This window comes from Oryza brachyantha, chromosome 6 (assembly GCF_000231095.2).
Source record: "Oryza brachyantha chromosome 6, ObraRS2, whole genome shotgun sequence".
Lineage (NCBI taxonomy): Eukaryota > Viridiplantae > Streptophyta > Magnoliopsida > Poales > Poaceae > Oryza > Oryza brachyantha.
This window is the reverse complement of record NC_023168.2, coordinates 3,737,746-3,762,022: the sequence shown is the minus strand read 5'-3', so window position 1 is coordinate 3,762,022 and position 24,277 is coordinate 3,737,746. Positions and strand designations below refer to the sequence as shown.

The following is a 24,277-nucleotide window of genomic DNA, read 5'->3' as shown; positions in this document are numbered from 1 at the left end:
ACCCACGTCCATTTCTAAAACTGCTAAACAATATGTTTTATAAAAAATAATTATATATAAATTACTTAAAAATCAAATAAATCCATTTAACCTTTCGTTTCGCGTGCGGCTAATCAGCCGATAAAAACGCCGTGTCGGTTAACCGAAAACCAAAGGGGGTCATTGTTTGGCTTATTTAGAAAAAAACTAAACAACATATTTGTAAATAAAAAATAATTTGTGAATAAAAATATTATATATATATATTCTTAGCTATCTAAAAGTAAGACTGAAAAAAATAAGCTTTGATGAAAAAACTCTAAATCTAGTTCAAATTTAAGATAAAAAATTAAATTTTGGTTAGAAACAGAATATAAAAGACGGGGCTCCGGATATTGGCCCAAACTCGTCAGCCGGCCCATTAGCCCACCTCCACGCCCACAAGACGTCAGTCTCCAGCCTAGCCCAAACTCATCAACCATCGATGGACTCCAGTCACTCAACCCTAGGTCCCTAGCCGTCACAACTCACCACCCCATCAGCTCGTCCCCGTCTCCGTCGCCTCGTCTACCGCCGACGAGCCTCACCGCCAGCGCCGTCGTCTCGTCTACCGCAGAGCCTCGCCCGCGTCCGCCACCGCCACCGGCGCCGGCGCCGGACCACTTTAATTTCGCCTTCTCCCAGGCGTTAGCGAGCAGCAGGTCGGCGAAGGGATCTGCGCAGCTTGGCCACGAAATTTTTTTTATTAAATAAACCTTTTTAGCATGTAATTTTATTACTGAACCATCGGACAAAATTTTTTTAAAACCGAACCTTTTGGTCACGCTCGTGTTGGTGACAAAACAATGCTATCACGCAGTCTGGTCGGTATAGTATGGTGTGGCAGTCTTATCACGTCAATGTCAGTGGTGTGCCGTGGCGTGTCGTGGTGTAGTCAAAAGATTCATAAGGTGAAAATATTTTCTCTGGAGGTTTAGTAATAAATTATTTATTAAAAAGTTTAAAAAATAAAAAATTTCCTTGGCCACCAGACCAGCATATGCGTACTGTATTCTCTCAATATTTCATTTAATTTTTTTCCCCAGATTTGTATAGCAACGCGCATTTTGAATTCTGTTTGTTTTGTCAGGATTGCGGTGTTCATCTTTCTTGCAAGGGCAATCGTCGCCTGTGGTTTTTCAGTACCATGTTCAGACATGCATCCTCGTAACAACATTGCAGGAGTCTTCCGCTCACCCTCATCCATACCTGCAGGTATGGTGCCTCGTTTTCAAAGAATTTGAATTAAAACACCATAATCTCTGCGATTTTCCCGGCCAAAGCACGTGGTTTTAGACGATTATCACGTGGTTTGGGCTCAAAACCACACCTTGTTCGGTCCAAGAAAAATATAAATAAAAAAATCCTAAAATGTTTTAAAAATATGGAAAATAAAAAATAAATACTACGATATATTTAGGACATATTAGCTACTAAATAAAAAAAATTCAACATGACCTTTACTAAATGTTGGACATTTAAATAATAATAAATGACAATTCCCAATAGAACAATGAATATACACCACTATTAAAATTTATAATACATGCATGTACCATTATCGGCGGCACGAAACCCCAAACCTGGGGTCCTACTTCCCCTGGGAGGAGACGTGCGGGAGCTCGATGGTTGATATGTTGCAACAGGGACTCGAACCCGAGGGGCTCCCGGGTCCCCGTCTCCCAACGATCCTCTACGCCCTCCTCCCATCGAAGAAGAAGCCCCTTCCCTCGAAGGAGAAGCATCGATACCCACATAGAGAAGCTGCAAGTGGCCCCCTAACCCTAGGGGCTCGACACCTCCCTACGGTTGCATGCTGCCCATCGATAAGGGGGCGATACAACCTGTAAGGTGGGCACCACTCAAGTGTTAAGAAGGTGTGTCCCACATCGACATCTTTATCATGAGAGGTGTACCTATCATGAACTTCTTATCGTAAGAAAGTTCAATACCTTCCAACCCCATGTCTATTAGGAACTCTGGGCTCACACCTTCAGAGTGCTTGGAAGGGTGTTTGCCTGAGGGAGCCAAGGAGGAGGGACAATCAAGGGCCTTAGACAGGCTTGGGGCCCAAGCTTGACTACTAGATGCTCAAACCGCATCAAGTAAGAAGAGCGACAAGACGTACAAGATCTACATTTACAAGGTATTAGTACTCGAGCATGTTAATATAGGTCTTAATCAATCGGGTGAGGTCAGTGTAAAAGCACCTACACATATGCATGTGTGGAAAGCACGGTGTTCTCTGTTGTTCCCTACATAGCCATGCTATCTTACAGAAGAGGGCCGACATGACACATCGACGACCGTCGATAACTGAGCGTCATGTCTCAAGCACCAAAACGATGGACAAGACAGTATACTACTACTATCTTGACCACTTACCATAATAATTGTGGTGGTCACGGGTGTTAAAGTGAATCACCCTATTGCTCAAACAAGCCTTCGGTTTGTGCTGCATGATATACTACTGGCTTATACCATCAATATTTATAGATGAACAAACTCAGAAGTTATAGTACTAACTCGGTTGTTTTTACGCGTTTGACTATTAGTCTTATGAAAAAATGTTGCTTATATCTTGTTTTTTTTATTTATACAAAATTTTTAAATAAACAAATTTTACTTATATCTTGCTTTTTTTATTTATACAAAATTTTTAAATAAACAAATAATAAATACATAAATAAGTAATGATTTCAGCCGTTAGAATACGAACGAGCGGAGCGAGCAGTTGTTCCGTAGTAACCGCATTCAGTCTAGCCGTCATGTTGATGCATGCACCGCAACGAACCAATCGAAGCAAACATGCACATCCGACGCACAGTATCCTTCTTCCTCCACCTATTTAATCCTCTACCCCGACAAGCCAATTTCACAAGACGAACATATTGATCATAATTAGTCTGTGATTACGGAACAAATAGTCTTAAGTTTAGACAATAAAACAAATTTATGGACCTAAACGTACATTTTCTAAATTTATGGAACTAAGTGGTACCGTGCCATAAATTTAAGGACCGACCATGTACTTTACACGTAAATATTTGCTAATTGTGGATTAATTAGACTTAAAAATTTGTCTAATGAAATAGTCTTTATTTATACCATTAGTTTTGTTATCATCTCTATTTATACTCCTAATTAACGTCCAAATATTTAATATGACACCAAGTTAAAAAAAGTCTGATAAAAAAGCCCCTAAAGCGGAGATCGGTTGGATGGTGCGATGTCGCCACGTATGTACGGCTGTTTCAACACGTGCGTACGTCGTGTGTGCTGTGCCTATATATGTACAACATCTGTGCAAAATAAATAAATTTATATGTGTTTGATAAAATTTTTGACTCTTTATTTTATTTAAAAATTTTTTATGATTAATATTTTTATTGTTACTACAACATAATAAAATATAAATAGTACTTTACGTGTAACTATTTTTTTCAATTGTTTCATAAATTTTTCAAATAAACAGTTATTATGGATGCAGATAGTAAGTGTGATCACACTTTTTTTTTCATCTTCCGTAGAGTGACAGATCTAGAAATTATTTAAAGCTAAGGCATGAGCTAGCATGTCGTAAACAGTCATGAACATCGTGACACTATTAATATTGATAGTTGTCCATAGTGCCACAGCTCGTTGACACGTCATCGGGCTTGGGGTCCACCATGCTTAGTGAACCGAAGATTTACTATCATAAGAGCCTTTCACTTCCTAACGAGTCACTGCTTGATGTACTCCTTGTCTCCCTCAATATGTATCCACCAAGCTCTTCTCTGGTGTGCTTTTCTAGCATGGTATCACTAACTACTGTTGCTTTGCATCAAAGGAGTCATGTCACTCCATATATGTCTTCTCTATAATTAAGCTAAGAGTCATTAATCATTACTGATAAAGTTGTTTGGGATTGGAATTTAGGGCAAGGACAAAAATACACTAAGCGTCAAACTGTTATTATCCTCCGCATCATCTGTAGACAATTTGAAAGCAACCATTACACTAAGATTAGAAATTGTCTCAGTATCATCTTCTCCTAAGAGCCAGTATGATAATAGGCTATAAGTCAACTATTATTTTCTTTATCACATGGAGACTTTTTAAGTAAAGTCTCCTCCTCGGCCGTGCCGCTCGCTCTCGCCGCCTCCTCCTCGGCCGGGCGCAGATCAAGGAGAGAAAGAGAGAAAGAGAAAGAGAGTGAGAGAGAGTATGAGAAAGAAAAAGATAAGGGTGAGATATCCGAAAGAGGAGAGGAAAGGAGAGAAGATATGAACATTTTTGAAGTGCTGAGGAGGGAAAAAATTACATGTGGTCTACTTAAAGGAGCCGCATGCAAAAATAGATTTTTACATGTGGCTTCTTAGGTGAACCGCATGCGAAAATAGTTATTGAAAAATTGATTGAAAAATGCGAGAACTTCAAATCAAATTTTATGATATTAAATGAACTTGTATAAAAAAGTTGCCAAAAAGAAAGTTGTAGAACTCGTTGAGATCTTTTCTTTTGTTCATTTCTTCATCCGAGTTTGATTGAACTATATAAAATTTGAATTTTAAAATATAAAAAATTTAAATAATTTTTCAGGTAATAAATGATTTCAAATGGAAAAGTTGTCAGAAATAAAGTTATATAATTTATGAAGATCTATAACTTTTGTACTGGTCATTTTTCTATATGACTTTGTTTGAACAGTTTGAATATGAATTTCAAATTATGAAAACTTCAAATAATATTTTCAAATACTAAATGATTTCATCTAAAAAAGTCATCAATAACAAAACTGTATAACTCAGCAAGATATATAACTTCTGTTTTGATCATTTCTTCATCCGACAAAGTGATTTGTAAGATTACTCACAAAATGTACATCTCTTATATAGTTTTAAAAGAGATATACATTTTGTGAACAATCTTACCAATTACTTTGTCGGAAGGATAAATGACCAAAATAAAAGTTATAGATCTTGATGAGCTATACAACTTTGTTATTGATGACTTCTTCGGTTGAAATCATTTACTGCTTCAAAATATTATTTGAAGTTTTGAAATTTTAATTTTTAATTGATAAAACAAAGTCACAAAGAAAAAAAAGCTAATATAATACTAGTAAGAACACAATAACATGATAAAAGCATGATTTTAGAAACATTTAGGGAAAAATCATCTAATTTGAAGTTCACATGATTGAGATACACTAGTTTTAAATTTTTCAAATTTTATTTTTGTATAAGGTTGCTTAAGTGGCCCATATGGAAAAATCCATTTTTCCATGAGGGCGTTTAATTAGTGAGCCGCATGTCGTATGAAAAAATGACCCTCGATTTTTGTAGACGCCACAATTATCGTCTGTTTGCAAAAATTATGGGGTGTCGTGTAAAATCAGTTTTGTAGCAGGGATAGGAGGCAGTGCACCTTAAACACGTACGCAGCCCTGGCACCATATTTCTCTGACGACAGTGTCTTGCCACCGCTACCCTAATCACGCTTCGCTGCCAGGGTCTCCAAGCAAAGCCCTTCTGCTTGGATCCAATTCTCACAAACTTCCACCTTAATATAATTCAGCACTAATCACGGAATCGCGTGATTTATCTCCATCTCTTTCAAATATCAACTATCGTGAAACCGATCAACATCGCGGGCTCCAAATAGAAATGAATGAACATAATCGGTGTGCTGACGGGACATCCTAATCACTGGCCAGTTAGTGAGGCTCATTTTTTTTTCGCTTCAGATTATACTTATAGTTTTAAATTTGAATTAGATCTTAATCTTAAGTTTAGAATTAATTACAAGATCTTTACATCGTATTTTATTTTTCAGCCTATGCATTTTAGATAGCTAAAAACACATATAATTTTTTTATTTATAAATTATTTTTTGTTTACAAATATATCGTTTGACGTTTTCTTTTAATATGCCAAAAGATGATCCTGCTAGAGTGGCCATGGCCTGTGTCATGTTTTGGTCTTCGTTCGCACACACTATACAAGTTTGTGCATCAAAAAGTTTACGTACCAAATTATACCCACGTTTCGCGCCTCCAATACAATATACTCACCTGCTAATAAGTCACTCCTTGATTCCTTATCTGATGTCTCTGATCGCAATATGGATCCACCTATCGCCTCTCTCCTATGGCTATCCAGTGGTACTACTAACTACCGCAGTTTTCCATCAATGAGTCATATCACTGCATCCTTGTCTTCCCTATAATTAAGCTAAGAGTCATTAATCATTACTAGTAAAGTTGTTTGGGATTCAAACTTTATGACATTCATATGTCATATTTGTAGAGAGGAGACATGTTTGGTAAAGTTGGAAAAGGGTGAGGACATGAATCCTCAAAACAACTTTGGGGTTACGACGTGGAATTTAATTAATTGAAATCCCCTACAATTCTCTTAAATTTGGCATGTATATATTTGGCTCAGTAGAATTTTCTCTTTCTTTTTTTTGAAAAAAACAGTTGTCCACCTTTTCAAGTGGTTTAATTTTAAAGTTCCTTTGGAACAAAAGAAAAATGGAGGCATTTTACATGATTGAAATCCATTGGAAAGAATTCTTACAAGGTTGAACAAAGAATAATATCTATAATTAAAATCCATAGAAATTTCAATGGATAGCTCACTTTCATAGAGATTATGGAGGATAATTAACAAGATGTAAGGCCTTATGTCTTTTCTTTCCGTGTCTCAAGATTCACACTCCGTGTTTTATGCCGTTGACTTTTGAATCTGCGTTGGACCATTTGTTTTATTAAAAATGTTTGTGCAAATTAAATATGCAAAATTATAAGTAATGCTTGGGGTGTCTTTAGTAATAGGTCAAATCACAATAAATAATTAATAACAATGTAAATTGTTTGAATAAGATGAATGATCAAATGTAAAAAGTCAATGGCATAATAAAAAATAAAGAGACTTGCGACAGTGATACCAAACAACATTTTCTACAAACTTCTTTCGATTTTCTTCCTATAGGAAGCAATAAGTCGTGACATCATATTCCTGTGTTTTCATGCTCTTGTCATCCTAAAGGAGCCCTTGAAAGGTCTTTAGAAAACCTTGACCACTACTTTTAAAAATATATGCATTAATAATAGCTTTGGAATTAAACAATACTGTGCAAAAGTACATCACCGGGATTTTGCATTGTTACAGTTTGTTATACGTACGGAGATGCTAAACTATAATATACCGTTTCAAATGTACTCCTTCCGTTCCAAAAAATCAAATTTTCGATTTTTGTGTCGAGCATTTGACCATCCGTCTTATTTAAAAACTGTTAAGAAATTTTAAAAGAATTAGTGTTTTATCATCTAATAAAAATAAAATTATTAATCGAATCTTTTTTTTAAAAAATAAGACGAAAAGTTAAAGTCTGAAAAGTTTTTGTTTTGGGAAGGGGTACAGCCTTCCACACGTCGGGCGTTGTGCCGATTTCACCTGTGAAATCCTCTTCGGCATGGTCATCTGACTCGTCCCTTGTGACCTCCTCTCGCGTCGTCTAGTTAGTGGTAGGTCGGATGATAAGAGGAGCTAACCCCGTTGCCCGCCTCCTCTTACGCTTTCGCGCTCCATTTTTAGCCGCCCGGAGTAGGTACATGCACGCCTGCTGCGAGGCCAACCCTCGACTTCATTGACCTCTATTGCCGCCGTAATTCTTGTCCTGCCTTTCTAGTTGATGCATGCTGAACTGAGAAATCATTTGCTGGAATTTCCATAGATTGGTGAGCTCAATATGCTGGCTACTAATGGCGCTAGTGTATGTTGGGATGACGTATTAGTCATTACTGATAGTGGTATCAATTGATACTGTTCTAGTATTTATTGGTACCAATCAAATATTACATGGTACGATCTTATTATCAACTAGTATCGCAGTATCATATTCGATATCACTAAGATATCGTATTTGGTACCTCATAAAAATCGTTCTATTTTAAAGGAGGATCATGTAATTATAGCAGCCCCTTTGTTATATCCAAGATTTACTTATAGCTTGACTTTATAGTTAGACTTTGTATATAAATTAAAATACACCAACATGATCATAGGCGTGCGATTGCAGGAGTCAGAGACACCTCATTTTTTCTTGTGAAATTAAAATACACCGTTATAGGTTCGTGCAATTTTTTCCTTGAGAAAAGTGTTGATGCATACCCACAATACCGTACGATCGAGCACTTTGTATATATATTCCTTCGTGAGACGTACGTAAACATGCGTACACGTACGTATGTACGTACGTATAGTAGACCAATGTCACGCACACAAGTTCCAGGCGTCGTCGGAGTCAAGAAACGACGCCAAGGCTCTCACGTCGTCCATCCAGTCGTCGCCGGCGTAGATGGAGCACGGCTCGACCGCTGGGAACGTACTCGACGTCGTCGTCGCCACCGAGCTGCTCCCGCTGCAGTCATCTCCGTCTCCGTCTCCGTCTCCGTCTCCTTCCCCGGTCGGCGCCGCCTCGGCGAGCGGCGGGGTCGGCGCCGTTAACGTTTCCCGGTGGAAGAAGAAGCCGCGGGTGCACCGCACGGCCTTGGGTGCCCACACGGTGGTCGTCGTCGTCGTCGCCGTCGCGTTGTCGGTGTCCGCGCCGGAAGCGGCGGCCTGCTGCTGGCCCGGGACGACGGAGCTGGACGACGCCGCGTCCGTCGCTCTGGCCCCGGCGCTGTCCGCCGTGCCGCTGCCGCGGGTGCTGCCACCGACGCCGGCGGCGGCGGATCCGACCTTCCGGCTGAGCGTGCTGTTCCAGTAGTTCTTGATTTCATTGTCTGTTCGGCCCGGCAGCCTGCCTGCAATGAGAGACCACCTGCCAAAGCACATCACACGATCAGAACCACTTCACCTAGCTAGCTTCAGCTCGATCGATCAAATCATTCGACACACAAACGTGAAGCGATTATTGATCATGGTCATGGTCATCAAATTTGACCTGTTGCCGAGGAGGGTGTGGAGCCTGACGATGAGCTCCTCCTCGTCGTCGGAGATGTTGCCGCGCTTGATGTTCGGGCGGAGGTAGTTGAGCCACCGCAGCCGGCAGCTCTTGCCGCACCGCCGCAGGCCAGCTCGCTGGGGCACCTCCCTCCACTTCCCCTCCCCATGGGCCTTGATGTACGACGCCAGCATGTTGTCTTCCTTGCTCGTCCACGCCCCTCTCTTCATACCTTCCTTTGCGCAGCAAGCTCTCCTCCCCATTAATTCGATCTCTCTCTATCTCCTCCCCTCTCTCTCTCTCCTCTCTCTCTTTGTATTTCTATCGATCGATCTGTGTGGTGCGAGAGTGTGAGTGATCTGTGTGCAGCAGAGCCTCTCGTTCTACCATTTCCTGCCGTATTTATACATGCGATATGTGGCCGGCCGGCCATGATTACCACCTCTAGCTAGCCCCTGTACGATCGATGTGGTCATTTCATTCTCATGCACGGGACATGGCGGCTACAGTTTGGGAAGTTACATGGAGAGGATTAATGGTGTTTACCTGTATGCCCCTCCCTGCCTTTGGTCATTCTTTTGCGATTTACCACGTACCACTGCAGTCAGTATTGTTTGTTCGGACCAGCCATAGCCAACATTTTTAGCCTACAGTAGCTTTTAGCTTTAGGTACATGTTCTAACATTTTTAGCCTACAGTAGCTTTTAGCTTTAGGTACATGTTCTACGGACGACTCTTTGGTGCATTTTACTGATAGTATTATACTACCAGTAGAAAAAATGTATTTTTGTACTTCGTTAATTACTTGATTACCAATATTTTGTAGTTTTTTACAATAAAAATCATAATAAAAAGAACGATATTACCCCTTTAAATTTCTACTACACCTAATATTGTTCGTAGTATAATTTAATCACAGCCGTCCGATAAAAATAGATCAACGGTATGAATTAAATTCTACTATCAGTAAAATGTACCGGAGTCAGCCTCATGTTCTACCTATTTTACCCTTCTTCTTCTTCCTCTTAAGTGCCCATAGATTTACCGGTATATTGATAAGTTAATTCATATACAAATGGGAGGGACGGATAAGGGAGACATAATTTAGTCGGCTTTATATCAACAAACATATTTTTCACTATTGTAAAAATGGATTGTTTTCCTTCCATCCACTTATGTCACCCACCCGTTCACAATGCGAGAGACGAAAATCAAAAGATAACTGATAGAAAAGCTCCCACCATGCTATCTCTAGGAAGGACCTATGCAATCCGGTGGTATGAATCATCACAATGCATGTGCATGATACTAATTGACAGAAGGATGGTGCGGTAATCTGGTAGCCAACACTAGTGCAATAGTCTACTGAAGAGATCAAGTGTAATATAAAAAATCACATGTATTTTACGGTTAAAATTTTTAAAAAGTGTACAAGTTTCATCTTTTCGCTTCTATTTATGCTTATAAGACAAAATTTTAGTTCTAATCTTAAAATTTGAAGTTGATTTTAGGATTTTTTTTATCATAGTCTATTTCTAGACTTTATTTTTAGTTACTAAGAACATGTACATAAAAGTTTTATTCACAAACTATTTTTCTTTTGTAAATATGGTGTTTTATTTTTTCCCTTCAAAAGCCAACCGATGACCACCTATATTATATACTACTAAAATAGGGACACATGTATCATTTTGCTAGAGTTGGGAGGTAGGATAACATACATAGTTTGCCAAATAATAAGCACTTATTTTCTCCAGCGACTAAAAAGGCCACAAGAGGTAGCAAGTGAGGACAAGTCAACATCTAGGGTCTCTTCGGAATACAGGGTTTTTATAGGAAATGGTTTAATTTTTCTTTGAAAATTCTTCAAACCAAAGAGGTCCCCAAAAGTCATATACGTTGTTTACAAGTAAGGCAGTATTTTCTGACTACACTAAAGATTCATGCACAAACCCAATACACATAGGTACCAACACTCATAACCACTGAATGTAACCTCTGATACACATTTAAATTAGCAAGATGAAACCAGTGATAACATATGTTTAAATTAAAAATACATCTACATGTTCATAATATTTATGATCAGCACTAGGATCTAAACCAAATAGCTAGATATATAGAGTCCTACACCCATTCCATGTTCATAATATTTATGATCAGCACTAGGATCTAAACCAAATAGCTAGATATATAGAGTCTAGCTAGATATATAGAGTCCTACACCCATTACGCCATCGTCAAACCACCAATATTTTTCTTATTTAGCCAGAACTTTTAGTCATGTAGAATTCTGCATATATACCACATCTTAAACAAGAGAAGAATATTTCTTTTTTTTTCTGCTCAGCGTCAGCATCACCGTCGACCGATCGGTTCATCACTAGGCTACAGCTTTAAATTAATTGTGAAACGCAGAACGGAGTGCAGCAAAATAAAGTCATTGTCTACATTGAAATGGGCATACCATCCAGTGGGTGGGTGACTGGGTGGTAACATACATAACACCATGCATGATATATCGAGCTACTCATAGAGAGACAGGTGCTTAAATGCTTTAATGGTATTAGCATGTGTGGTACTACTACTGTCCAATGTGTGGTTAGCTTGTACTACTGTTTTGGCATTCTTGGGTGATGACTATATTTATCGTGCAGCTAGCTAAGTTGGTCCTTCATCACGTACAGGTTTTAGATCCAATCGCCGGCTGATGATCATGTGGCCGGTTCAAATCCAACAGAGCGATGGCCGATCGATAGAGAGAGAAAACTAAACGAAAAGTCGATGCAAATTAATAATCGTATTAGCTTAGTTAATATCGTACTATATATGCACAGTATTCCTTTTGTGGCAACTAATATAGCTATCACATCACGTGGATGTGTATGAGCACAGTGACGGATCTAACCAGCGATATTAGAGAAGTCTGAACAAATTAGAGTTTTAGCCACCTTCTATTGATCTTTGCCATAAAATTTTAGAGAGAGTCGTCGTGGGGACTCCAATAACTTTAACGAAGGTAGCGGAGGCTCGAATCCCCACCACCCCTATGTTAAACCCACCCATGTATGAGCATGAGTGGGGCATAATATATTTATAAATAAAACATAATTTATAAATAGAAATTATATATATATATTATATATATTTGTAGCGATATAAAAGTCAATACTGAAAAATAAACTACGATAAAAAAATGTAATTCAAATTTAAGTTAGAAAATTCAAAATTTATCTTATAAACATATGCATACGCGGAAAGGCGGGTACATGTGTACGTCATCTGACCTATGTAGAAAAAAGAATCTTATTTTACACCTGCGAATTCTCATCCGACGGGCATTAATAAACCTCTTCTTTTCTAAAATTTCCGTGCTACATAAACGCTTGGAGTACCGTAGTCCTTCCCACGAGAAAAACACAAAATGATACACGTGCAAAAGAAAATCAAAGTATCCTCGCTGTTCCAAATTATTTCAGTTCTAGTTTTGTCCTCGGAACGACAAGGTAATTTGAAACGGAGATTCCTTACAAAATTTTCGGAAGTTTGATGTTGGTACCAAGTGATTATACATTGATTTGTCATAACTACCAATCGGGTAAATTAAACAATTGAGATCTTTGTATTAGAGTTTTATAAGACCAATCTCAATGTATAATTTTATGGTATATTTATCAAGATTGTAAACTAGGTAACCGAGTCAGATGAGTTTTATGTGAATGAAACTCTTCTCTCATATCATGAAACTCACTTATTTAATGACTCTGCCAAGTCAGCAATTTTGCTGATATGACACCCTATTTAATATCCATGACATCCTCATAAAATATGCATTGAGACTTGTCTAGAAAACTTAAGTACGCATAGCACCGCTGCAGGATAAAAAAAAATAATCAAACTCATCATTCATATTTAAGATACTCAGGGAGTCAGGGTGACTCTTTTTCATCTGAATCTATATGTTCCTAACGTTACTGAAATCCTCTTTCTCTGTGTATCGACTATCAAACAGTGCTGCGTTGATGCCAACTTAACATAGCGACACGGATTCGTTCCATTTCCAGAGGCATGACGTTTGCTGGTACGAAAGTGGCACTGTGCACTGACAATACATACCGCTCTTTTTTCTTGCGTTTTCATGGACGGAACGGCATGAACGTGGAGGACTAATCAGCCGCAATTTGCTCGCTTGATTTACCAGCTGCGTAAATACTCCCTCGTTCACTAAACGTTTAACGTAGTAGTTGATTTTTTATATACGTTTGACACTATTTATTTTGTTCAAAAAATTTATATAGTTATTAATTATTTTTTATATTATTTCATTTATTGTTAAATATACTTTTATGCATATATATAGCTTTACATATTTGTTAAAAAATTAAATAAGACGAATAGTCAAAAGTTTATAAAAAAATCAAATATTTAGGGATGGAGGTAGTACATACGAGCAGGAGTGGATAACAAGCTAGCTCAGCTTGTTAAGGCTCAGTTCGTTTGGGCTCATTATATTAATGAATTAGCTCGGGTTAACGAGTTAAAATCCTAATTTGGCTTGGCTCATAAGTTGGCCCGTCAATGAGCTATATCTTATTTAAATCATCTCTATAAATTATAAATTTATCATTTTATTATATCTTAATATAAGAATAGACACAAACTAACAAACAACTCACTACATATTACAGGAATAAGCACAAGTTAATGCTACTTCCGTTTCATACTACGAGACTTTCAAGCATTATTTAGATTTAAATGAATGTAAATGAATTTAGACATATATAAAATCAATATAAATTTAGGCGTAGCTAAAAGGTGTTAATACAAAATGGAGAGAGTAAATTTTAAATATAAAAAATATAGTGATCTCTGGTACTAACAAGATAAACAAGTAACTCGCAAGCTGTCTCATTAAACTCACGAGCTGAAAACCAAGCTCAGCTAGACTCATTTGTTATGAGCTTCGAGCTTTGTGTTGACCCCTGTGCGAATTGCTCGCGATCGGCTATTCAGGTGGGCACTTGGCCCCGTGGTGACCCCTCGAAAAGAAAATGTATTCAAGTGACACCAAGTATTCAAGTGACACTGATCGTTGGCTCCCTTAATAGCACGAGCTTAATGGCAATCTGAAGGGGCCCATGGTACCGAGAGAAATTCAAAGCAAGCATCTCGCTGTAGCAGAGTATTTTCCAGTAGCAGTTGATGCGTACACACACAGAAAGATTCTCTTTGAGCACTGCAAATCTGGAATCCATTCGATGTACGAAACACTGGGGTGTTCAATGCACGACGTCTCAGTTTTACAGTGGGGCTGAAAGCCAGGGAAAACTGCTGCTACTGTTGCTATTGACATCAACGTGTACCAAATACGGAAGTGCTTTGCTTTGATGTTCAAATCTCAGCGCTTTACATGACGAGTGTTTCAGTAAGTAATAAGTTTTGTACAAAAAAGGAAAAGGTTTCTCCCTGTTAATTCAAGTCTCCTCTCTAGAAGGAAAATCTTTCAGCCCCATGCCATCGATGACGCATAGTTAACCACCAGCTGCCCATCGATTCCAAAGTTCTGTGATGCAAAACACAAATTTTAGTGTCTGTCTTTTAATCATAAGCCAAATGTGACATTGCTACCAGAATAACGTTAGGTTACATAATTACTCATACTACCATTCAGTAATTTGTTTATAGAAAAAAATTGAATGGCTACAAAGGTCATAATGGTTTCAAATTTCTATTCAGAATGGTAAATGCACTCAAGCACTAAGCAATACATTGATGTGCAAGAATGAATCACATGAACATCAAAGCTTACATTGTATAAATCGATTATCAACTCATCTGGGTTTGGTGAAAATGCACTGTTGACGTAGAGAAACTGCAGGTAAAACAAAGAATATTATCAGCAAATTTCTAAGCATGTTGATGCTTCTCCAGATGAATCTGCAATTACCACTGTATCCTGGTGAATTTGTCGGCGAAGAAAGTCAATGATCTTCAGAAACTTCTCGTTTCCACCAATCTGAAATGCAAAAACAAACCTATGTATATAACAATTCCAGCTTCCAATTGCTTGAACCACAATAAGTTACAAGTAATTTCACTACATAACGATTAATGAGCTCCAGAGGAATTTATCTACTCTAAACAAGGACCTTCGACAACCTTAGCAGAAAATTGTTTGTACCCTGTAGAACTACAAATACTAATGAATCCCCAGAAATAACCTGATTCAATATTCCAAGTATCATATCAAAAAAAATCTTCTGAATTAACACGTTTATTTGTGGTACATGCCACAGTTTGGTACATGTCTGAAATTGACATATATTGAAATCAAAACCTGAATGAGGCAATCAATCACTTTTTCTCCTCATGGCTATAATTAGGGCCACGTTGATGCAGGACGCCTCAACCAACACAACATTGTCGCGTAGTCCCCCAAAACACGAGTTCTTCCATCTCTACATCAAAGCACTAAGTGTGGTATCCCGTGGCTGTCTTAACTACTGGATTATTCTGCCGATTTAATCGGCCCAGGCTATACATTCACTTTAACACAAGTAACACAAGGTCCTCGCAAAATTACAGTTACAATTAATCGGCGTCAGATGATCCAACATGTCGTGCGGGCATAGAGCAAGAACCAAGAAGAATAAAGAGGGGCAAGAAAAGTCCGCACCTTGAACTTGGACTGCTTCAGCTGCGGCGCGTTGCCGGTCGACCTGAAGTGCACCACGACTGCGATCGCGGAGCCACGAGAGAGGATTAAGCACAAGGAACCGCAGTGGTGGCGGCGGCGGAGGAGGAAGGAGACGTGATGCGACGGAGAGAGAGAGAGAGAAGATCGAACCTTTCTTTTGCTCGGCGGCGGCCATCGCCGAAGGGGGAAACAGAGAAAGCCGCGACGAGTTTGCTTCCCCCCGTCAGATTGGAACGGAGGAGAGACTTCGCTGGACTTTTTCTCCCCCGATCGGGGGAGACCGGGACGGACTGATCTTTGCGGATCCCGACTCGAAATCCGACACCGGACTGCTCCCGATTGGTAAACCGCCGGAAAAACACCACACCTACCCGCCCAGCCCACCGGAGGCGCACCGCTCCTCGAACCCTCCGACGAGGACTTCGGAGAAGGGGGGGGGGGGTGTGGGTGGAAGAAGCAGACCGCAGCAAGATGAGGGAGGGTTGGATCGATCACCAGGAAGAAGACGAGGCGTCGCAGCGTGAGAGCGGATACGCAGCTGATGGGCCGGGGTGTGGGTGGGCCGAAAGGGGGCTCAGCCCAAGCCCACTCGCATGCACGTATGAAGAGAATTGTATCCGGGGAGATGGGCTAGTGAGGTGTGGGCCGTGGCCCATTTGGAACAGGGAGGAGTTGTGGGTGAATTGATGTTTGGAATAAGTTCATTATTGGTCCCTCAACTTACCTGAGGTCTCTTGACCCTAAAAACAGAAATGTGTACCCCTAAACTCATATAAACCGTTCACAAAAGGTTTATAATAAATTAATTACCAAATATTGGCATGGTAAGATAGGTAAATATTTAGCATTGCCAAAATTTAGAACAAAAAAGATTTTATTTTTACATGTTACCAATGGAAATCCAATTGTTTTTTATATAAAAATACTTTTACCCCTCCATCTCGAAAAAAAACATATCCTAGGATCCTAAGGGCACCATGCTTAGTGAGGTGCTTAACAACATGATTAAGCTAAGCACTATATATAAAAGCTATGTATAGTGCTTAGCTTAATTATGTCGTTAAGCACCTCACTAAGTAATTGGAGATGTCCTAACAAGGAGTTAAAGAAGAAAAGACAAAAAGAAAAGTTATACTAATGTTAAATTGGTGGGGTAGTTAAGAGTTAACGAGGCCATTGACACAGATCATGTTAGTGTGGCGGTTTATTGGATTAGACAAAAAAAATTAGAAAGGGGTGTGTTTGGTTGGGACACAAGCTGAGACAGCGTAAGATTATCATTGTTTTTTTAAATAGGGTGATCTCACATGTCTATTTGGTTTATTGGATAAAATGATCCTAGTTTTTTTTTTTAGAAGATAGGATAGGGAAGGGATGAATGGCGTTTGCATCAACTATTAGCTCATCTGCTTCCACGCGGCGAGTTGCAGGTCAGCTAGAGGCAGGAAGCTCAATAGTGATCGGATGGCAGAGATGAAGAGGGGAGATGACAAGTAGTGGGAATAGGGATGGCAATGGGCCTGAACCCCGATCCCACATAAGGAAAAACTCTATAAGGTTTAAAAATAGAGTGAAATCGGTACCCATAGGGATAATATTGGCTTAAAAGTCCTCCCATCAGGTAAGGTGGCGACGGGTACGTTCCCTAGCCCCTCGGCCCCGTGTACCCGTGGGTACCCGTATAAGTTGTGAATATACACCTAACTCAGCATGTAGCCCAATAAAAACAACCCATTAGACCCATATAGCAAATAGAAACTTAGCTCTCACAGCAACTCGACCCAAGCCGAGCGGGCGAGACACCACTCCGCCCCTCCGCCGCTTTCTATCCTTCTCTCGTTCTTTCTTTCTCTCGTGTTCTCGTTCTCTTCGTCTCTCTTCATCGTCGGAATCCAAACAGTCGGAGCACGGAGAAGCGAGGCCGCTAGCCACCGGCGGGTGCAGCGGCTCTCCGCGCCACCACCCTCGCCCTAATTCGCCGTGTTGCTCTCCGCACCACCCTAGTTCATTGTGTCATCGCCGTCGCCGTCACCCTAGTTCATCGCGTCGCCGCTGCCGCCGCGCGGGTCGTCGCCGCTTTGTCGGTTGTCGAGTATGGGCACCCATCGGGTAACCAATACCCACCTGGGGATGGGGAGAAATCCTCCCCCGTTTGCGGGGATGGGGATGGGGAAATGAAATTTCTATGGAGACGGAGGTGGGGTGATAAAACCCGACAGGTGCAGCCCCGTTATCATCCCTAAGTGGGAACTCGATTGCAAGTGGTTGGACGTGTTTAGTTCCCAAAAAGTTTTCTCAGAAATATCACATCGAATCTTTAGACACATAAATAGAGCATTAAATATTGATGGAACAAAAAACTAATTGCATAGTTATGGAGAAATCGTGAAACAAATCTTTTGAACCTAATTAGGTCATCGATAGCCATAATTGCTACAGTAACCAATATGTGCTAATAACGGATTAATTAGTCTTAAAAGATTCGTCTCGTGGTTTTTGGCGGAATCTGTAATTGTCTTTTCATTTGTGTCCAAAAATCCCTTCTAACATCTAGTTAAACGTCTAACGTGATATTTGTTCTAAAAATTTTTAGAATCTAAACACACCCTTGATTGTGTGGCTGGAGAAGGTGGCAGGAGCTTGAAGACATGGGGCTAGAGGCATAGGTGAAGGGCTCAACAACGGGTGCGGACAGGCAGAAGGTGGATGCAAGAGCTCAATGACAACCATCTGGAGGCGAGCGGAGAGCTCGACGGCGACCAGTGAGCGCAAAAGATCAATGGCAAGAAGAGATGTCAACAACGGAGGAGTGGTGTGACCTGCAGAACCCTCACATTGTGCACTTGTCCCACCTTGGATGAACTTGTCCACCTGAATTAGAGGGACGGCTTAGACTCGAATGTGAGTATTATTTCTCTTCAGGGATCATTCCATACCACTTGTCCCTAAACTAAATGAGCAATTTTATAGTCTTTGAGAAGGTATCGTAAGGTACCAAAATTTTAGTGTAGGTACCAAGATGTACCAAAATTTTACACTGAAATTTAGTACCTCTCCATATCTACTTAAGAACTATAAAATTACTCATAAAAACAATAGATTCATCACATTCCATCTTGTCCCTCGAACCAAAAGCATTACTGCCTTCGTTTTGTATATGTACATGTGAAGTACGTTAAAGCAAACATAATACAAGTAGTCATGATTTCTGTATTTTTCATGTTATCAAGAAACTAGTATTAGATATTATTCTTATAATACAAGCACCACTAATTCATAGAATTTAATGTTACATATCTTTTATTATGTCTTGGGTGTTACGTAGAAATCATATATCTTGTACGACATCATTGTCTCTTTCTCTTTCTTCATTTACATATTTGCCATGTTAGGCCTTGTTCAGTTCCCAAAACTTTTTCCAAAAACATCACATCAAATCTTTGGACACTTAAATGAAGCATTAAATATAGATAAAAATAAAAACTAATTACATAGTTATGGAAAATCGTGAGACGAATCTTTTGAGCATAACTAGTGCATGATTAGCCATAAGTGCTACAGTAACCAACATGTGCTAATGACGGATTAATTAGGCTCAAAAGATTCGTCTCGCGGTTTCCAGGTGAGTTGTAAAATTCGTTTTTCATTCATGTCCGAAAACCCCTTCCGACATCCGGTCAAACATTCGACGTGACTTTTTGCCAAATTTTTTTAGCAACTAAACGAGGCCTTATTTTCTATTCTATATTACAACTTATTTAATTATATAGACATTATCATAGTCATTGCACTGTGAATGTTCTCTCTATCTTAAAGACATTATTTTTAACATTCATCACATATCCCTATATAAGGCTGCAAAGACTAGAATGTCATTCGCATTTTAAACGTCAATGCATTTGTCTGTTGTTTACCAAACTTAAATACAATAATTACTTAAGAAGTCTCTGTGTGATAAAGAAAATAAGATAAAAAATAAAATCATTTTAGGATGGTGACACTAAAAATGAAATATCGACAAAACCATTTCAATTTGTCTACTCCTATAGATTTACAGTTTTACCGGACGTAGCATATGTCCGAACAAACAAGCAAGCAAGCAGGTCATGGCTTTGTGTCTCAGGCCAGTGAGACTGCCAGTGACAGTAGAATAATGCCTCACCTGTGCACGGCAAGAGCATAGCCTTTTTCTCAGCGGAGACGGCAGAGGCAGCCCACCCCGAGGCCACACCCCGACAGCACACCGCGGGCGGCTTGGGTAGCTTGTCCATCCTCCTCCTCACACCTCACGTGCATTACGCCAGGATACGTGCGGGTTTTGGACCAGTTTGCCGGCGAGATTCGGTAAAAGCCGTTCTTTCGCTCACAGTCCACGGGCTCACAGGTAGGCTCCCCCGTCTTTTATCTGCGGACAATCTCCCTTACACCGCGTCCGGCTGAAAATAGAATAGGGTTAGTTATTATGTGAAAAAATAGATTAGTATATAATATAATTAATTATAATAAAATTATAAAATAGATTAATATGATTTATTAAAGTAACTTGTTAATACCGTATGAAAAAACATAGCAAAATAATTGGACTGTAAGTGTAAAGAAAAACATTGAGATTTAATGTGACAGTGGCGTGGGAGCAACGAATGTCACCTCGTCGGTCATCGGCTTCATGCTGCTACGACCACATGCTTCTCGTAATGGGTGAGCCATGAGAGCTGCTACGAAACCGCATGCTTCTCGTAATGGGTGAGCCATGAGAGCTGCTACGAAAGTGCATGTTAGTGTATTCACGTTGGATACGTGGTGAGTAGTCTTATCTCGCTATGAATGTAGACTGTGCCCGTGGAGGGGAAATGAGGTGTGGACTATGGCTTCATCAGGATGCTTGCATCCTCTATAGGAGACGATAGCCTCGTCAGTTCAATGCATGGAGCCACTCATGGAGAGTTGCATTAGGAGAACCGTGGTCATAGCCATGTCGTTGGATAGCCCCAAAGCAATGGCTGTCAATAGTAGAGAAGGAAGAGGAGACAAATGCCAACATCAGACAGAGTGGAGTGAGGATAAGTGAGAGAAGATAGTAGGGACAACATTCGAAACTCACTGGGTCACACCACCTCTATCTGCACTGGTGAGTTCCCGTTCTTGGTTGTCGTTGTCAAGTTGGGAGGGGTGACGAGCTTACACCTGGACCAACCGAGGGAGGAGGGATTATGAGCTCTCATTGTCGTAGCTTCCACACCCCATCGCCACCAGATCTAAAGCGATAATGATGACGGTTGGAGTCACCCCGACTCAATCCGCGCTTCTCGGAGGTCATTGGTATCGACATGTCTCAATCAGTGTCTCGAGAGCTCATCGGTGCTGATGCGTCTATGGGAGCTCGCCAACCCCGCAACCAGCGTCCTCACCGCCTAGCTCAATTTGGCAAGGTGAGCCAGTGGCGAGAGGGGAGAGACTAGCTGTGACGAGATAAGCGGGGGGAGAGACTAGCTGCAACGAGATAAGCGGGTAAGGAGGAGAGGTCACCGATCAAGAGGAAAGAGTTAGTTTTCAGATCCAAAGGGGAGATGGGTGAAGGAGAAAGAAAGTGATGGAGAGAAAGAGAGGGGAATGATATATTTAGTAGCACCTGTCAGTTTTAGGATGTTTATTGTAAAGATTTGGACTGGTATGTTAATAAGAAAAGTATGAGGACTAAATAGAAAAGTATAGTGCTGACATAAAAAATAATTACACCAATTGGAGCCACATGCATTGTGTGGGATGTTTTTTTTAGGATGAATGATGATTTCATCCTAGTTAAAGAATGAGGATCCAGATGAGAGTAAAATACATTCTAAATGTCCTTAGAGAATAAACATGGCAACAGGAAAGGCCAACATAGAAAAAAGGTAGCTAAAGGCCGGTATTTAGGAAAATCAGCACGTGAGTGGGTAAGGGATGGAGCTTGTCCACCTAAATATATTGAGACACCTTTTGTGGTTAAATTTACTAAATTTAGGCTTATTTTTTCTAGTTTCGGATTTTTATTTGCTCGCTTCCCAATCTTATAAGTGGTGTGTTTTGTGCAAATTTTATATGTAGATTTTTCTTTAAAAAATATATAACTTCAAATCTTCCAACTTATAGGAGTTATTGCTACAATTTTTATGTTTATATCCTCAAGTAACTATCATAAAAATCATGATAGTCTGCCCTGCCCATCAAAACTGTCACCTTCCCATCCTCCTCCATAGGAGAAGAGAAGGCATTGTCGCCACCTCCTCCCATTCATCAGCGTTGTTTTTCCACTCCCATCCAAGAGAAGAAAAGACTTTGTCACCCCCTTCTCCCTAGCACTGTTCTCCCTCTCTTCATCCATTGGACCCCCTCCACACACAACAGATCAGGTATCGCCATATGTTCTTATCTAGTCCTTGTTGCTTGAAGAAGCCACGGAAGCCGCTCCGTGTCGCGGAGCTTGCCAAATTGATCCTCGAGCTCATCAGATCCACATGACAGTAGAGACAGTCATGGAGCTCAAGCTTCCTTTCTCCTCCTTGTCATGCTTGTTCTCTAGCCAACGGAGCTCAGGGTGACACCAGTGTGAGAGGTTTAACCTAAGTCATGGGGTCACGTCTTCTCGACACGACTTTGACCTGTCACCCTAGGTTCCATGTGGCCTTGGTCTAACGAGTTTGGACAAGGCTCGCATACCCGATGAGTGGTTCGGCAGGGGCATGACCAGCGCCAACAGAACTAAAATCTCTAAGTTGGCAAGGTTAGATCACACACTACCTCATCCCAATGTGAATGTCTAAAAAGACCAAATGGAGGAGCTCTAAGCTTTGAATAGTTATTTTTAACATTTTTTAACTAGCATCATCCCAAAAAAATCCAGTTTGTTGCTTAGAACTCGATTGGCAAAGGCTCTGTAATCAAGATGAGTCGTGTCGTGACACAAATTTATAATACTCAAGCCCTATTTCAAATTCAAGAGCTTTTCTGGAATGCTCTAAGGGTCCGTTTATTTCCAAAAAAACATCACATCAAATCTTTGAATACCTGAGGGTCCATTTATTTCCAAAAAACATCACATCAAATCTTTGAATACCTAAATAGAGCATTAAACATAGATAAAAAACTAATTGTACAGTTAGAGGGGAAATCATGAGCCTAATTAGACCATGATTAGCCATAAGTGCTATAGTGACCCACATGTGCTAATGACGAATTAATTAGGCTTAAAAGATTTGTCTCAAGGTATCCAGACGAGCTATAAAATTTGTTATTTTCATTTGTATCAAAAATCTCTTCCAATATCCGGGTCCGACGTGACACCCACAAATTTTTATTTTGCAAACTAAATAGGTTTCCAGACAAGCTATAAAATTTGTTTTTTTATTCATATCTAAAAAGTTTTTCAAACATCCGATCAAACTTCTGGCGCATCACCAAAAAACTTTCAGAGCCTCTTCATTTCAAAGGATTTTTACAGAAAAACAGAAAGGATTGAACTGTTTCCTCTGAAATTTCTGTAAAATTCCTATAAAACGAAAAGACACTCATTTTGCGAAAGAAACATGGCCTTAGGCCTTGTTTAGTTTCCAAATTTTTTTTCCAAAAACATCACATCGAATTTTTGAACACCTAAATAAAACATTAAATATAGATGAACCAAAAAACTAATTGTACAGTTATTGAAGAAATCTTGAGATGGATCTTTTAAGCATAATTAGTCCATGATTAGCCATAAGTGCTACAGTAACCAACATGTGCTAATGCCGGATTAATTAGGCTCAAAAAATTCGTGTCGCGGTTTCCAGGCTAGCCGTAAAATTCGTTTTTTTATTCGTGTCCAAAAACCCCTTCCAGCATCCGATCAACCATTTAACGTGACAATTCTTCCAAAAATTTTCTCACTCTAAACACCCCTAAACACCACCTTTAACTCTTGTGAAAAAAAGAGTGCAAGACGGACGGTGTCACGATCGTCCAAATGCTAGCATCATTGCCCGTGTATGACAGGGCAGGCGTGTTAATTAGTAGTATCCTGACAGAGGCTGACACGCTTGACTAGATGTCCCGGGTGGAGCCTATTCTGCCCTCGACGTTACTAGCGGTAGTACTAGTACGAGTACGAATGAATCGGGCAGATGTGACAATAATCCTCCGAGGCATCTGACGAACAAGACAACGAGAGAGAAATGTGCTCACAGAGTGAAACAAAGAGTACAGTACTAATCCCACACCTTGTTCGTTACAATTAAACACGACACGCCTCGTTCAGTCGTTCTTGGTTAAACGAAGATGTCACGGAGCAATAGAACATGATACTACTACAAGCTACTCGTACTACTACAACAGATGATCAATCTTAGCCAGCAGGAGGCACTGATCGATACTCTACTTGAGCTGAAACTGAGAGTGCGAGACTGTGAATGCCGTTGCGTCGCCGCAAGATGCTTCAGATTATCACTCGCTCGTCTGCAGGTGGTCGCCTGGTCGTTTCATCATGCAAGAGAAAAAAAAAAGCACGGGAGAATCAATGGATCGATCGATTGATCGATCAGTGTGGTGTGAGACGTGCATGGCGCATTGGCGCGTGTGCATGGATCGATGAATGGTGGAACGTATATGTGCAGC

The 24,277-nt window shown here is 40.1% G+C and overlaps 2 protein-coding genes across 2 annotated transcripts; both read right to left on the bottom strand.

The window, feature by feature from the left end:
• Positions 1-7,855: 7,855 nt before the first annotated feature.
• LOC102711354 (anthocyanin regulatory C1 protein-like) lies at positions 7,856-9,329 on the bottom strand. Its single transcript, XM_006655832.3, has 2 exons — positions 8,956-9,329; positions 7,856-8,832 (listed from the first exon to the last, which is right to left on the bottom strand). The coding sequence occupies exons 1-2, from the start codon at positions 9,216-9,218 to the stop codon at positions 8,283-8,285; spliced, it is 813 nt and encodes a 270-aa protein (XP_006655895.2). The 5' UTR covers positions 9,219-9,329; the 3' UTR covers positions 7,856-8,282.
• Positions 9,330-14,183: 4,854 nt separating this feature from the next.
• LOC102711073 (ubiquitin-like protein ATG12) lies at positions 14,184-16,081 on the bottom strand. Its single transcript, XM_006655831.3, has 5 exons — positions 15,803-16,081; positions 15,632-15,690; positions 14,903-14,971; positions 14,765-14,827; positions 14,184-14,518 (listed from the first exon to the last, which is right to left on the bottom strand). Exons 1-5 carry the CDS (start codon positions 15,825-15,827, stop codon positions 14,459-14,461), a joined length of 276 nt encoding a protein of 91 aa, XP_006655894.1. The 5' UTR covers positions 15,828-16,081; the 3' UTR covers positions 14,184-14,458.
• Between the last annotated feature and the right edge of the window lie 8,196 nt (positions 16,082-24,277).